Consider the following 16,418-nt stretch of genomic DNA (forward strand, 5'->3'; position numbering starts at 1 on the left):
ACAATATGTTAAGAGTAGTAATCATAGTACTTTTCCTTTTTTTGATTGTACCTTATTTCAGAGGTCAACGAACTTTTCCTATAAACCACCAGAGAGTAGATACTTTGGGTTTTTGCAGCCTATATGGTCTGTCACAATAACTCAGCTCTGTTGTTGAAAACCCAAAAGTAGCCATGTAGACAGACAATGGCAGACAGCAGGCAGGCTGTTTTCATAAGCCTAATAAAAACAGGCCCTGGATTGGGCCCAGACCATAGTCTGCTGACCTTGCCTTATTTGTTTCACTTCTATTGATGGAGGTCAAAGTAACCTTAAAAACATTACCATTTTGCTTTCCATTTTGTTTCATAACTACATTTGCAAAAACAATTACCATATTAAACTGGAACCAGAAAAGCATAGCTGTTGAAACTCCAGAAAATATTTGTCTCTTTAGGTTCCACGTGTCCGTCCACTCGTTCTTAGAGCAGCACAAACCTGAAGTAGTGGAGATCCACGTTTCCATGACCCCTGCCATGCTCGCCATCCAGACGGCCATCCTGGACATCTTAAATGCATGTCTCAAGGAGCTCAAGAGCCATAACCCGTCTCTTGAAGTGGAAGATTTGTCTTTAGAAAACGCTATTGGGAAACCTTTTGACAAGGTGTTCTTTTTCTTTTCTACGCTAAGCATGGTTTGTTGTCATTTTAAAGAACGCAAGTTATTTTAATATTTGCAGTGTTCTTTATAGGAATTTGCTATTATTTTAGAATTCAGTTGGAAGTAATGTAAGGTATACCTGCTTTGGTTTACTGGAAAGTCACTGTAGTAAAATAGACGGCTCAGCATGTGAGCATAACTCTGAATTTTGCAGCTATTTTGTAAGCAGTTGTCTCTGATTTTAACCATAATCAAGAGGAGTATAAATAACTTTGCTCTGAAATGGCAGCATTTGGATATCTACAGGTAGAGGAATTTTACATAAGAATGCTTCCTAATTACGCATGAATTTACCACCTCTTATTTGGAATAAAAAATAACATGGATGAGAAATGTGAAATTTGTTCTGTCTTAAAATTATCTTCCAAATTGAGAAAATGGTAAGACATTAGTTTGGGGAATTTTTTTTCACCATATATTAATATTAATACTGGTATATAAATGTCTAATACTATCATGAATTATAGATCTAGAATATGCTGACTTTTGAAATTTCCAAGCAGCCTTATTTTTTAAACTTTGGTAGAACATGTTACTGTCTTTTAAGCTCTGAATCAATTTCTATGTTACTGTTGATTATCAAAAAGGAAAATTTTAACTTCTCATTTCTCTGATTCTTTCAGAAAGTTCCTTTATTGCGAAATATTGACACATAAAACTAATTTCATGTATTGTTTCTCCATTTTAAAGTGTGTTATAATTTAATGGGTGTTGATAATTTGTATGTGATATATGTGGCATATATATCATAAATGCGTGTGTGTATATGTATGTATGTGTATATATGACGCTAAACACTAGATAAACAAACCTGTATGTTGTACACTAAATGTCTATTTATCATCCCCTGGCTAGTAAAAGCCAAAGCATTGTTTCAGATAGTCTTTCAGTAATCACATTTAAACATAGTCATAGCTTGCATCTTGTTAAAAAAAAAATTAACCTTTTGTAGATCTTTTAATAAGAGGCATGTGGTGAGTTCTGTGTCCCAGCTTACCTAGGACAGTCCTAGTATCTACCTGTGGTCCTGGAATAATTATTGATAGTAACTCATTTCATTTTCACAAGAGTGCTGGTTCCACCAGCAGATTACATGGTCATCTAAATAACTATATCTGCTCAGTATTAAATTTGTTAGATATGCTGCTGCAGTGATATTGCTTGCTTCTGTTCATAAAAACAAATACCTGATTTTCTGATGTTTATCAAACTTTTTCTCTCCTGACAATAATGTAAATATACATAACAATAGGTTGACACTAATCTGATTACAAAGATTATAGCAATAAGATACTCTGTATTTGAAGAATTAGACTTATTATTAGAATTTTATGAACTGAAATTTTCTAGCCACTTCCTTGGGGAATAATGTTTTGAGGTTCTTAGTGTAGTATATATATAACATGAAATTTACTGTTTTAACTATTTTTTAGGTAACAAGGAATAATCCTTATTGAAGGTGCAGTTGTATTGAGCATATTTAGCAATTTTCAATTTTATTCTTGTTTTAGACAATCCGCCATTACCTGGACCCCTTGTGGCACCAGCTTGGAGCCAAGACCAAATCCTTGGTTCAGGATTTAAAGATACTGAGAACTTTGCTGCAGTACCTCTCTCAGTACGACTGTGTCACATTTCTTAACCTTCTGGAATCTCTGAGAGCAACAGAAAAGGCTTTTGGTCAGAATTCAGGTGTGAGATAACACTACAAATATTATTCTAGGAGTTGATTTGAATGAAGTGTTAGATTTGGGGGGGAAGTAGGTATGAAATGTGCTATATTCAACTACATGTTATATACTAAGATCTCAAATTACATTTTATGTTCACTGCACAAGGCTGTAGGTTTTATTGATAGCTAATGTTTCCGCCTACTTAACTTCTGTTCTGTGTAATAATAAATATTCATATCCATTCCAGGCAATTTTATTTCTAGAAAAGACCATGTATAGTACAGGCAGTCTCCAACTTAGAAATAGGTTGTGTTTTGGAAGTTTAGTTGTTAGGCATTTAAAATTCATTTTCCCCAAAGAGACAGCAAGGAATGGATTTCATCAGCTAGTATTGAGGACTGAAAAGAAGAGATTTGCAGGAAATAATACATACACAACTGGCTGCCGTCCTGTTTTCCTGCCAACTCCACCCCTCCCCCACTACCCAGGACCCTTGGCATGAAGGGTCAAGATTTAATACAATTAATAATTTGTACTCCTTCAGTGACATTCTTAAGTAATAAACTATAAACATATGGCAGTAAAAAAAAAATATTTACTGCTAGTACACTCTCATACCACTGCCTTGGTTTGTGCACATGCATCAACAATGTGACCTTACCACAGTGTTGTACCTTTGTTGGAAATAGCAACACGGTGAAAAAAAGCCAAATAATGTCTTTGTATTATCTTGAGAAAAGTTTTGGTATGATAGCCTTCCTGGAAACATCTTGGGAACACTCAGGAGTCCATGGACCATAGTTTGAAATCACGAGTCTGGCCAGACAGTGGTAGAGGACATAACCACGTGAGAAGGCCCGATTAGTAGGAAAAGAAGATGGTGGCCAATTGGGTATGGTTGTGTGACCATCAGAGACTGTTCTAAATTAACCATGAATTGAAGCCTTTTTTTTTTTTTTTTTTTTTAACTCTTCGCACTAGGTTGGCTCTTTCTTGACTCCAGCACCTCAATGTTCGTAAATGCTCGAGCAAGGGTTTATCAAGTTCCCGATGCCAAAATGAGTAAAAAAGGCAAAATGCCTGAAAAGATGGAGCTGAAAGAAGGGCAAGGTATCCTGTAGGCTGAAGTCATTAAATGCACCTTTTTAAGCATTTGGTGTGGAAACACCAAGTTAAACTGTGAATTACACTCTTCAACATGTTCAATGGATATGTGCATGTTATATGTTACATAAATTGAAGGTATTGCGCATGGCAAGTCTTGGAATTCATTGCCAGAGGATTCCAAATAACAATGGACAAATACCAATCAAGAGTATTCTTACTGCTACGTAAGACTATAAATTGGTTGTTTTTAAATAAAACTCCAAAGTAATTAATTACTATTTTGGCTCTTAAAGTCTTGGTGTAATTTTTTTTTTTTTTTTGTACCGGGATTGAACCCAGGGGTACTTTACCACTGAAGTGTATACATCCCAGCCCTTCTTATTTTGAGACAAATTCTTGCTGAATTGCTGAGGCTGCCCTCAGACTTACAATCCTCCTGCCTCAGCCTCCCCAGTTGCTGGGATTACAGGTGTGCCCACCATGCCTGGCCCCTTTTAACTTTTAAAGAATGTACATAGACTAGAGTGAGGAGCCTGTGGATTTGATTGCAACATCTAACTGGAGTATCAAATATCACTAGTTTTCTTAAAGGGATGGAATAGAATTAATACTTGCTTCCTGTCTAGTGTAAAGGTCTGTGTCAATACTTAAACATATTAATGTTGTGTTTGAGTACTTGTAGAAGTAAATGTTTGTTGTCTACTTTTATCCATGTCCAGGATTGTGAAAATGGCAGGGATTCTAGAAATAATTCTGTCACTCTGCACCAATTCCCTGTACAAAGCCTCACAGTAGAAAACTAACACAGAACCATCTCTTTTTAGCATGTAACTTTCTGTCAAGGTATCGTGTCCACCTGTGTTAGTGTGGGTTTGAAGTATCTGTCATTTAGACCCTAAGTAGGCCTTTTTTAGGAAAGCAGATCCTATCTAGTAACATGAGCAATGCTCAGCTACACCTGTCCCCCACTTCCCAGGATCCTGGGCACCAAGGGGCCAAAATTTAATAATTGATAATTAGAAGGATGCTGGTGTAAGCCTATGGGATGGTGCTGGTGAACTAAAAGCCTTCAGAATACTTGAGGGGTAAAGAGTATCATAGAGAATGAGGTTACCTTTATGTCTCTACAGAAGCAACAAAGGAACTGGTCCTAGAAAGCAACCCGAAGTGGGAGGCACTCACTGAAGTACTGAAAGAAATTGAGGCTGAAAATAAGGAGAGCGAAGCCCTTGGTGGCCCAGGTAGGAATAAAGGACATGATGACATTTGCTTTCAGAGGCTGTCAAATGGGCCTTAATTTGACAGGCTCTTTAAATGTAACTATTTTGTTTACAAAATGTAGCTGAATAAATGCCAGTTGAATGCAAATTCTAGTAGCAACCTCCATTCTATTCCTCTGATGTGATTTTCTCCAGGTTAAATTATTGTACATTCATGAAGCAGGTTTTTTGCTGATTGAGTTATCAGGACATCTATTCAAAGATTCGGCTAATCTCTGCATATATATTTACCAGGCCTTCAATCTGGAATCCCTAAGGAATAAGCTAATGGGTTTGTTTTATAACTCTGCAAAAAAAGCTTAACTCCTGTGGAGTGTCATTGGACCAACCCTAGAAAAAAATTTCCAAATTTTAGGCCTGCTTTCTTCAAACATAGGTATTCTGCTAGATTAGCACAATAGACCAAACATGAGCTATAAATTTAAAAATAAGACTAGATCTGAAATAAAAGAAAACTTTGTTTTTAAAAGTTTATTTTTTTACTTTATTATTTACTTATTAACTCGACTCCTGCAGACCCGATCCTTGGGTTAGTAAATACACTGGTGATAACAGCCCAGAACTTACAAGCTATGATTTATGACCCAGGGTCATAGGGGCTCACTGCGGGAAAAGTGGAAAGAATAAAAGAAAGGGAGAAGGGGATATTGCCTGTAGCAGCTAATGTTAACATTGATATGTTTCCTTCCAGGTTTTCTTTCACATGTTTTCTATTTCATGCTATTAAGGTCACAGCATAGGTTAATAATTGCTGCATACAGAATTAATGGGTCAAATGGTATTAGCATTTTTAAAGTTCTTGAGACATATTACCACACCAATTTCTATCAAGTTTTCATTTCTTTTAGCAACATAAGAGCTTATCTCTTTTCATCTAGCTGCTTATTGCTGCTGATTATGTGTACTTGTGTTTCTGTACACATTTTTATATACATGTTTTATTAATTTGATATGAAGAAGGTATCTTGTTTTAAATATTGGTATTTAATAAGCTCTATATTTTCTAAAATGTAGTTTTCTATGAATTGTATTTATGTCTTTGGCCAATTTAGACTATGTCCACAGTTTGTATTAGCTCTTTGTACAGTAAAGATATTAATATTCATCAGAGTTGTTAAAAGTTTTTGACTTAGCCTGTTTGAATACAGCTTGCTTTATTCTTATGAAGCATAGACAACAGTCTTGGCGGGGGAGGTTGTTGTTTTGCAGTGTTGGGGATCAAACCCAGCGCCTCCCCCTGCTAGGCGACTCCTCTGCCACTCCTCTACCACTGAGCTCTGTCCCCAGCCCCTTCCACTGCTTTTAAGTCCAGAAAATCCTCTCCATCTAGAGAGATGGAGGATGGTCACTTCTTTTTCTTTTCGAGTTAATTTTTAACATTTGACTTTATAATCCATTTGGAATTTATTTGGGCATAAAAAATCCTCTGGAAAGTTATTAATTAAAAAGAGCTTCCTTAAAGCCGCCCGTTCTACTGTGGCTGACTTTCCTGAGCCTCTAAATGGTTCTTGCTTCAATTTGAACACAAAAGACCTGAGAAATCCTGCCAACGAGGGGAAAGCATGCGATGAGACCCTTTTGATTTGAAGCTTGGGGCTCGTTAGCAGAGGCGGAGGTGCCTTGCCTGCGGAGGAAGCGCGGGTCGGCCTGGGAGGGGACGAGCGCGGCCCGGTAACCTGTCCCCTGCTCCTAGGTCAGGTGCTCATCTGCGCCAGCGACGAGCGCACGTGCGCGCAGCTGAGGGACTACCTCACTGCGGGCGCGGAGGCCTTCTTGCTGAGGCTCTACAGGAAAACCTTTGAGAAGGATAGCAGAGCGGAAGAGGTGTGGCTGCGACTCAGGAAGGAGGACGGTTCCAAGAGAGCTGTGAAGTCCAACAAAAGACCCAGAGAGCCCCAGAGCAAAGAACGGGCCTCCGCCAAAGAAAGGACCCGCAGGAAGAAGAAGCGCAGGCTGACGCTAACGCAGATGATCGGACAGGCGGAGGAACCCGAGGAGGCGGCCGAGGCGGAGGAGGGCCGCCGCCGAGAAGCGGGCAGCAGCCCCGAGAGCAGCGCCGGGGAGGTGAAGCACGAGGCCTTCGACGCCAACCTGTCCTCGGACGCCGCCTACGGGATCCTCAAGGAGCCGCTCACCATCATCCACCCGCTGCTGGGCTGCAGCGACCCCTACGCGCTGACCAGGGTGCTGCACGAGGTGGAGCCGCGGTACGTGGTGCTCTACGACGCCGAGCTCACCTTCGTGCGGCAGCTGGAGATCTACAGGGCCAGCAGGCCCGGGAAACCTCTCAGGCAAGTCGCAGGGGACCTTAGCTGATTGCTTACCTCTCCCGTGCCAGCGTGGCCACGCAGGTTGGGCTCATGGAAGCTCGTTTTGCTCTTTGGTGAATCTGAGCAGTGCAGGACGAAGGTCAGATACAGTAGCTGAGCATCAGACCTAACGGGACTACCCCTGTTCTTGTTGCGCTGAACCCTGTTCTTTCCGTGTAGTTTCCAATTATGGGATGCAGTATCTGAAAAGGATTAGGGACTGTTTTAGCATTCCAAGTTGTACCAGAAGTAGTTATGACTAAATAACTTTAATCTTCTAAAATTTTAAGATTCTAAAATGTCTTTTTATAAATTTTAACAAGTGCCTCTACATTACATCCACATTAAATGAAAGTGTTTGGGGGGATTACTGTACCAAGTTTTCTTGAGTTTCCAGAAGGATAAGATGAAAAATCTACAGAAATACCACATGAGAAAACGATGCCTCCCAAGGAATATAGTGTTCTGACTCTCCAGTTATCTGAGGGAAAATAAACAGCAAAATTAATATCCTGAACTCAGCCTGAACCAAAAACAGAGCCAAAAGAAACCTTTCTCGAAGTCTAACTAATGCAGCCTTTCAGAGTGGAGATGAATGGAGGAGCTGGATCAGAAATAATGCAGAGATAAAGAGATTAGATGAAGCTGGTAAAATAATTACAGGCTGGTAAATTTTTTGTACTTTGCTATCGATCAACTTTGTAGATGGCTTGTATGCAGAAGCTTCTTCCTTGTTCAAGCACAGAATAGCATATTATTTAGAGCAGAAGAGACCTAAGGGTTCAGCCACCAGCTGTCAGTGGGAAACTGAGGCCCAGAAATGGTGAGTGACTTGTCCTCAGCCATGTGACATGCCCACAAGAGAGCTGAGGTCTCTTAATTCTTTGCCCAGTGATTTACCTGTCTGCACATCAAAGAATATAATCCAGGAAGATAAAGGCTAAAAGAAAAACAGGCTGAGAAAGGACAGTACCTCTGATAAAGAAAACCACGGAGGAGCGGAGGTGCTTAATTTAGCTCTTAGCTACAAACGAGATATATTAAAAGCAGGCCTTTTTAAGGGAAAATATACCAAATTATTTTTTGAGATGCCTAATATAATCCATATGTCTTTTCTGTCCATGTATTTCCATAAAATGTGTGATGACTCTGTTCTGTGAAGACATGAATAAAAGAGAACCAAGAAAGTATTGTGAAGGTAAAGGTCACATAGATTCATCTGTTTATTTTTCACCAATGTGACCTTTTATAAGCCAGTTTTTATAACTCTTCTCCAGCTTAAGTTTGGCAAAGAGGCAAAGAAAAAATTGAAAAAAGAGAAGCCTCTAAAATTCTGTTTTATGTTTATGAGGAAAGAATTATTCTATCCCTCCAGCTAGATTTCAGTATTTACCTGTACTCTGTTCCCCTCATTTGGTGGAAGAAATTAAAAAAAAAAAAAAAAAAAAAACAGCCTCTTGGGATAGTGAGACCTTTAACAGGTGGGTTTAGGTAACTGAATTTGACTAAGTATCTAATGAATGGTAACTTTGATTCTTAGTCAAACATTTATTATTTGACCAGTCTGGGTTGCTGGTTTCAGATGCTCTGCTGCACCTTTCAGGGATTAAAAAGTGTGTTCTTGCAGCCTAAAGGAGTTCTGTCTTTACTTGCAGGGTTTACTTTCTCATATATGGAGGTTCCACAGAAGAGCAGCGCTATCTCACTGCTTTGAGGAAAGAAAAGGAAGCTTTTGAAAAACTCATAAGGTACTCCCTCGATGATCACGTGGAAGTCGAGAGAACACTGAAGGCCCGTCACAGGCCAGGGACCTCGGGTGGGGGAAGAAAACGGGGAGGATGTGGATTAGGGTCGGGTCCAGTGTGTTCCCAGGCTGAGCCTCCTGCTTACTGCCCTTTCCTCCTCCCCTTCTCTCCCACTATCTCCACTACTTTTCAGTGGTTCAGTAAATAGAGCACCAGTTGTATCCCCTACGTGGAAGGCTTCAGAGTAGAAGTTTTGTTTTGTTTTTTGTTTTTGTTTTCAGACTTTGAAGTATTGGCACATACATAATGAGATATATTAGGGATAGGATCCAAGTCTAAACCCAGAGTTCTTTTATGTTTTTCAAATGCACCTTATACGCATGGCCTGAAGGTCATTTTAGACAGCATTTTTAGCACACTAGCATTTGGGCTGCACCCCCCACAGGAGTCAGATGGGGAGACTTGTAGCAGAATGTCGGCACTCACCAGTTTTGGAACATCGTGGGTTTCAGATTTTCAGATTAGGGGTGCTTGACCTATATTAGGAAAATGATAAAGAAAATTTCTGCTTATAAAGAACTATAAGAGGGAACATCCAAAATATTACTAAAACATTGCTTCTTTAAGAAATATGTTCTCAGATCTCCCTCCTTCCCACCTTATACATAAGATTCCTCCTTTTCCATTAAATTGTGATTCTTCCCCCCTCCTTGTGAAGTAGGCGGGTGGCTACTTTACCATTTACTGGGAAATAACTTTTATGATCCATCCAGTTCTGCTCGGTGATCACTCCAGGGATTGTTTATCTTAACCTATGTGTATGCTTTTGATAATGGAGATCTGTAACCTTCCAAATCCAAGTAAGAAATGTTTTTCAGCTTAACATAAGGAAACTGTCTGAGATATTTACAAACTGGCTGGCTACCTCTTACCCCTGAAAGCGTTCTAGAAATCTGATGATCACCCTCCAGGAATGTTGTCATGGAAATTGCAGGTTGGTGTGGGAAGATGTGCCAGATGATCTCTAAGGGGCCTCAGAAGCCAGGGTCAAGCCTGGATCAGGTGTCATTGAGCTAACCCAGAGAGAGGCTGGACCAGAACAGACCACGGCCTAGATGAGTGTGGCAGGTCCGGACTTGCCTTCCGCCCCTCGGACACTGGCCGTGTACCAGTGGCAACAGGGGGCAAAAATTATTTTTTAGTGACAGTCAGCCTGCCAGGGCACTAGACAGGATTTCAAAATGGACAACTGTCCTACCACACTGCCTCTGTGTTCTGGGTCGGAAAAGTCTCTGCCCTCCTAAATTTCATCCTCTCGTACAATAGACCTCAACTCTAAATGACCATAAATAGTATAATAAATAAGGTTGAGAGCGCTGCCAATAGCAAAGGTAAAAGAAAAGGTGTCATGGGAGAGCGAATAGAGGGACCCACCCAGACCAGAAGCTGGTCGGGAGCAGCTGCAGGAGGCAGCGGTACTCACGCTGGTTCTTGGGAAAGCCGTGGGGTTGCCAGGCAGATGGGGTGGAAGCGGGTCACGCTGAACAAAGGGTTCAGAAGTACAAGAGGCCCATTGAGGATTTGGGACTCCAGGGCACAGGACAGCATTGCAGCACTCTGTGGGAACGTGACTTAGGTGAATTTGTAAAGGTTTTCTCTGACGTAAGGAAAGATGAGCATGGAAACTAGTCAGAAGGCTGCTGTAATTGCCAGGCGAAAGAAGGTGGCCTCCAGCCCTGGGTTAATGGAGAGGAGGGGGCCATTTTAAGAGAGATTTAAGGAGATAGAATCAAAGAATTGGTAATGTGGGCCAGTACCTTCTACCCATTCTTTTCTTTCAATCTTTTTTTTTTTAATTGTTTGTTCTATTTAGTTATACATGACAGCAGAATGCATTTTAATTCATTGAACACAAATGGAGTATAACTTTTCATTTCTCTGATTGTACATGATGTAGAGTCACACTATTCGTGTAATTAAAACATCCTTTGCTTACATTGTCTCTAATTAAAGTAATTGTTGCCAAATCACAAATGAACACCAAAAGCTAAAATATTCAGATTGGATTATTGGTGTTCACCTCAGGGGTCCCCAGGACCACTCTCAGACTCACTGATTATCTAGAAGGATCCATATGATTCAGAAAAACTGTTATATTCATAGTAGGGTTTATTACAGCAAAAGGGTACAGATTAAATCAGCAAGGGAAAAGGCAGTTAGGTGACATCCAAGGAAACCAGACTTATGCTTCCAGGTGTCCCTGCCCTGGAGTCACAGAGATGTGCTTGACTCTCCTGGCAGCCACGTGTGACTGCTGGGGCAAGGCCTTGGCCACAGGGACACTCGCAGAGCCTTGGTGTCCAAAGTTTTCACTGGGGCCCAGCCACATGGACGGGTACCAAGTGACTGACTTCAGCCACTCAGACCCCAGACCCCAGAGCAAAACCAGACATTCACCATGGGCCACATTGTTAGCACAAACTGTCTAATCAAACGGTCACAGGGAGCACAAGGCCTCAGGCATATGAAAACCCTCTTGCCAGGAGGAATATTCCAGGGCTCATCACTCATGGGCCAACGGCCAATCCCGAGGAGTCAGGCCCATCCTGGAAGTGGGCAGTTTGCACCTCTCCCATCTCATGAATTAACCCTTTCCCTGCATAGCACTGTGGCCAGAGCCACCCACACTGCCAGGCAGGCGTCATCTGAGGGGTGGGTTTTCTGTTCCAGCCCCTCATCGTGTGGCTGCCTCTTCTCTGGGACATTAGAAACCTAATCAGAGAGGGGTACTTTCAGTAGATAGAGGTCAGGTACTGGGGATCCCGTGCCACTCCTGGTTTATCCTCAGTGACGCCATGTAAGTGAGCCCCTGCACCTAGGTCTCACCCAGCAGAACCTGGAACACGGGCTCCCCCACTTCAACCAATACGATGTTTCCACATCAGGTTTTACTCTAATTTTATTTAAGACCCAGCATAATTTTTTCTAAACTCTCAATGGCAATTGCTTGCTTGCTATGAATAAGATCTTCCATTTTACGCAACAATCAGATGGTTCCGCTATCTAGAATCTTAAGATATTTTGCCTTCCCAGAAAACTTGGGTTATTCGAGAGGTGTTTGTGTAGAAAACAGCATTTGAGGTGCCACTGTGCCAAAAGAGCATTTACCCTTCTCCCGTACTTAGAAGAAAATTCAACGTGAGAATAAGACAATGTGCTTTTTGCCAAGGCCTCCATGGGTGGCGTAAGAACAAAAGCAATACTCCTATTTAACCAGAAAGGAATGAAAGGCAAACTGGCAATGGAAGGATCGTTTGCCTGTGTTAAAGATGAGTAGGTTGCAGATGTCAAAAGAGACCGCATTGCTAGGTATTCATAATAAAATGTTCCCTGGGTAGAAAACTGTGAGATGCTCAGTGTACACCGTCTTGAGGAGGTCGCTGCTTTTCAAAGGAAGTGATAAGACCACTTGAAATTTTACTGTTAGAAAATACAGTCACAAGATAGGTCAGCTCGAGGGCTTGAGTAAGTGCCCATTTGAAGAGAGACTTCTAATATAGCACCTCCTTCCTGTATTAAAATATCGTGCAAGCTGTTCATATGTCACTGAAAATATCAAAGGAAAAGCAGGAGTCTGAATTTCCAAAGTGAGTCCATCACGTAGAGTGATCTGGATAGTTTTGCTAAATGGGAAGACGGGGAACCGAATGTGGATAATGGTGGCGAGTTCCTGTTAAGCAAATTCGAGTGATCGATTAGGAAGACTTACCTTCCTCATATTTCAGGCTTCATTTCTGGGGTATATTTTTTCTCAGAAATGGAAACAGTCGTGGGATCATTGAAACCGTCTTCATTTTTTAGTCTAAACCTGGATGTTTAGGGTTGAGGTCGACACGTTATGGGGACCATACGGCAGCCCTGACAGCCGACTCTGGTGCAGCAGTTATCTGTGCCAAGCACCATTCAGAGCAACTTGCATATCTAATGCAATCCTCAGAACGGTCTTTTGAGGTGGGTTTCATTATTATGCCCGTTTTACAGATGAGGAAATTGAGGCACAGAGCCATTAAATGACTTACCTACGGTCACACAGCCAGTAAGTGGCTTCGGATCCACATGACATAGAACAGGGACTGCACTCTAAACCCTGTGCAGTCCAGCCCGTCACAGGTGACAGACCAGTCAGGAAATGGGAATGCCCCACGTATGAGTCATAGATAGCTTAACTGGCAAAATAAGCAGAAATAAAGAGGAAAAAAAAGAACCAAAACAATGAACTTACTAATTCCTTATGTTAAAGAAAAAAAATGTATAAGAGGAAAACTTTTCTTGCCTGGTTAGCCCTTTGTCCTAAGCAGTGTGGTGGCTGTGGTAGAGCAGCAAGGCGTGGCCACCCGAGGCACTGCCAAGGTGAGGATGGTCCAGCAGGGAGAAAGAGGAAGAACACACAGCTAGAATCATCGTCTGCCCCCTCATCATCTATTTGTGCTGTACTGAGAATAACTTTGCATCTGTAGATGGTTTCAAATAGTACAGAATTTAAAATTACATTTCCTGTTCTTTAGTGGTATTTTAAGCGGTATTTCGCTCTAAAACATCATTTGTCCAGAGTATTGAAGAATGGGTCCATCTGATTTCATTTCCTTTAGTCAGAAAATCTCTACTGCCCCCGACCCTTGTTGAGGCTGTTCAGTACCGGCCATGCCCCCAACCCTTGTTGAGGCTGGTTAGTACTGACCATGCCCCCGACCCTTGTTGATGCTGGTCAGTACTGACCATGCCCCTTCTGCCTCGCCTTACTCTGGTCTATCCTGCTGCAGTTGCTCGGTTCTGCGAGGTTTTTCACAGCTTGCTTTGTTTCCTCGACTCACCGGCAAGCCCCGGGGGGGTGGGGGAGACCCAGCAATTCTGTCTCTCCTGTCGTACCTGGCACAGATGGGACACTCAGTCCTTGCTGTTCCATGAGTTAATTATAGCATCCTTTACTGGTGTTGAAAAATTTGAGTACAGCAAACCTTGGCTACTCTGGCTGTGACTGTTGAGGAACGTGTCATCCTGTAGCTCAGAGTTGCAGGCCTTGCTTACGATTGTAATCTGCCAGATGTGAGCCACCTCGAAGTTAGGGGCCCCTGCGTAATGGTGTCTGCATCCCCAGTGCCCAGCCCAGCACAAGGGGCACCGCACAGTGGATGCCTGAGTGAGTGACAAACACTGCTGCAGAGGTTTAACCCGAGGTGTTGATTTCCTGTTTCCATTTGGTTCTTGTATGAACCTGGACTTCCCTTTAAAATTGAGGGTGTTTAATGGGGCCACCACCCACCTGGAGATTTTTAAATCAAAGCCCTATCATATATGTATTTTTATTTCCTTAATAATTGATTTTTAACCTTCACTAATGACTGCCCTGAAAATACATATAAATGATTTATTTTTAAATGCTAGTAGCACATCAGCCTTACAAACAGCTTCAAGTAATCTCTGACATTTTTTTTACATGCGTGTTCATTGTCTCAAAATACTTGAATCTAGAAAAAAATATACATATAAATAGCTCTTTTTCATTTCTTTTTAACTCTGGAGAATCAAGAAGCAACACCCCACCAAGAAATTCTCCCTGCTCCCTTTACTGTCAAGGCGCGCTTGCGTATTTACTTCTGACGTATTTGTCGTGTACTCTTTTACAGCTACAGTTGTGTGGATCATTTTAGATGTTAGAATTCTCCAAAGATTAAAATCTAGAATTTTAAAATCAATTCAAAAAAATGTGTCAATGTTTCCTCCCCAGGGAAAAGGCGAGCATGGTCATCCCGGAAGAAAGAGAAGGCCGAGATGACACCAACCTGGACCTAGCAAGAGGCACAGCGTCCACAAATGCTCCCACGGACACCCGCAAAGCCGGTGAGCCCTGCCCTCTGCCAGGAACCCTGCTACTAGGAGGCGGAAGCTCCAGAGTTGGTCTGCAGAACTTGGTTTTTCTCCACAAACTCCTAAAAACAGAGATGGGGCCAGGGAGAGGACATCTGTTCCCACACCCTGGTCTCAGTTCTGCCATTTAATAGCCACACATCTTCCCCAGAACAAGACCACCGTGTCCCCTGTAAAACAAATCGGGTTGAGTCCCAGGCTCCCCAGCTTAGAAGCTGTTGTGTTCTAGTGTTGGATTTAAAGTCAGGTGGTTGAGACTCAAGAGTGCTCTTTTCCAAAGAAACTTTGGTAGATGCTGATTAGGTTTTGATCTTAACCTAAAGAAGCCAGTTTGACCCTCAGCTGAAGGCAGTTTCTCCCTCCTTCCTCTGCCTCTCTCCTTAGGTGTATACATAGGGATGTACTCTTTGCACATATATCCCAGGTGTCTGGCAATCTCATTGCTGTGCAGTGTTTGAACTGGCATGCCAACAAGGCCTGCAAAGGCCAAGTACACCATGATCCAGAAGTAACCATCTTCCATTCCCCAAATCCCCATTTCCCCATGACAGCAGCTGGTGGGTCTGGAAGTCCAGTGGGTGGTAGAGTGGTTGCCTAGCATGCACCAAGGCCCTGGGTTCCATCCCTATCCATCCCTAGCACCACAAAAAGAAAAAAAAAAAAAAATATTATAACCCATGAGAGCTTGGATTGGCCAAGCAGCATGAGAAAAGCAGTATAATTGAGTTGATTTAACTACTGGTGAGGTCAGGTCCAGTTACAGCACTGGGTCTCAGAATTTAGTAGACTTCAGAGTAACCTCAAGTGCTTCTAGAACTATAGATTCACTGGCCTGCATTCATAGCAACTCTGACTCAGTGGATGTGGAATGGGATCAGCATCTCCTCTGGTGGAAGTGGTCCTTGGACCACACTTTGGGAAACACTGCTTCAGAGCATTTGTGTCTTTTTTGAATAAGATTCTTAACAACTCATCAAGGTTGGTGACATGTCATGAAGGACTGCAGAGTGCAAGGCAATATGAGGAGGATACGTATGAGCATGTAGGTACCACACAGAAGTCCCTTTGTATAAGTCTGCCCTTTTGACTTCCATCCTTGAATTCTCCGTATGAGTTTCCTTTTGCTGCTGTAACAAATTACCACAGACTTCGTGGCTTAAACTAGCACACGTTATTGTGTTACAGTTCTGCAGACAGGACAGAATTCCAAATTGGTTTCAGTAGGCTAAGATGAAGATCCAGCAGAGTTGTGTTCCTGCCAGAGGCTCCAGGAAAGCGTCCATTTCCCTGTTTTTCCAGTGCCTCGAAGCTGCCTGCGTTCCTTAACTCATGGCCCCTTCCTCCACCTTCAGTGCCACTACTGCAGTGTCTTCTCTCCCCTCTGACCTTCGTCCTTCCCTCTTTCACTTCTAAGGATGTCGGGGCCTACCCAGACAATCCAGGATAATTTCCCAATCTTAGGATGCTTAACTTAATCACATGTGTAGACTCCCTCTGGCCTTGTCAAGTGTCTTATTTACAGGTTGCAGATTGGGGCGAGGGCATCTTTGGGGGGCCATAGCTCTGCCTGCAATCCCCTCAATACCTACAAGTACAGCCCTTAACAGCAACATAGGCATCTCCTGGATTGTGTTAGAAACGCAGAGTCTTAGACCCTTAAGTCCCAGCCCTACTCTTTA

The 16,418-nt window shown here is 42.2% G+C and overlaps 2 protein-coding genes across 2 annotated transcripts in view; one reads left to right on the forward strand and one right to left on the reverse strand.

Moving 5' to 3' along the window:
• Positions 1 to 16,418, reverse strand: part of PARN (poly(A)-specific ribonuclease) — a 578,557-nt gene that overhangs the window by 45,534 nt on the left and 516,605 nt on the right. The window lies entirely within an intron of this gene.
• The window catches only part of ERCC4 (ERCC excision repair 4, endonuclease catalytic subunit), a 29,611-nt gene that overhangs the window by 8,290 nt on the left and 4,903 nt on the right, over positions 1 to 16,418 (forward strand). Inside the window, exons 4-10 of the mRNA XM_079120604.1 lie at positions 437 to 644; positions 2,212 to 2,392; positions 3,355 to 3,483; positions 4,611 to 4,721; positions 6,454 to 7,051; positions 8,725 to 8,817; positions 14,600 to 14,712. Of these exons, the coding sequence (XP_078976730.1) occupies positions 437 to 644; positions 2,212 to 2,392; positions 3,355 to 3,483; positions 4,611 to 4,721; positions 6,454 to 7,051; positions 8,725 to 8,817; positions 14,600 to 14,712 (1,433 nt within the window). The remainder of the gene's footprint in view (positions 1 to 436; positions 645 to 2,211; positions 2,393 to 3,354; positions 3,484 to 4,610; positions 4,722 to 6,453; positions 7,052 to 8,724; positions 8,818 to 14,599; positions 14,713 to 16,418) is intronic.

This window comes from Sciurus vulgaris (genome assembly GCF_902686455.1).
Source record: "Sciurus vulgaris genome assembly, chromosome: 18".
In the NCBI taxonomy this organism is placed as follows: Eukaryota; Metazoa; Chordata; class Mammalia; order Rodentia; family Sciuridae; genus Sciurus; species Sciurus vulgaris.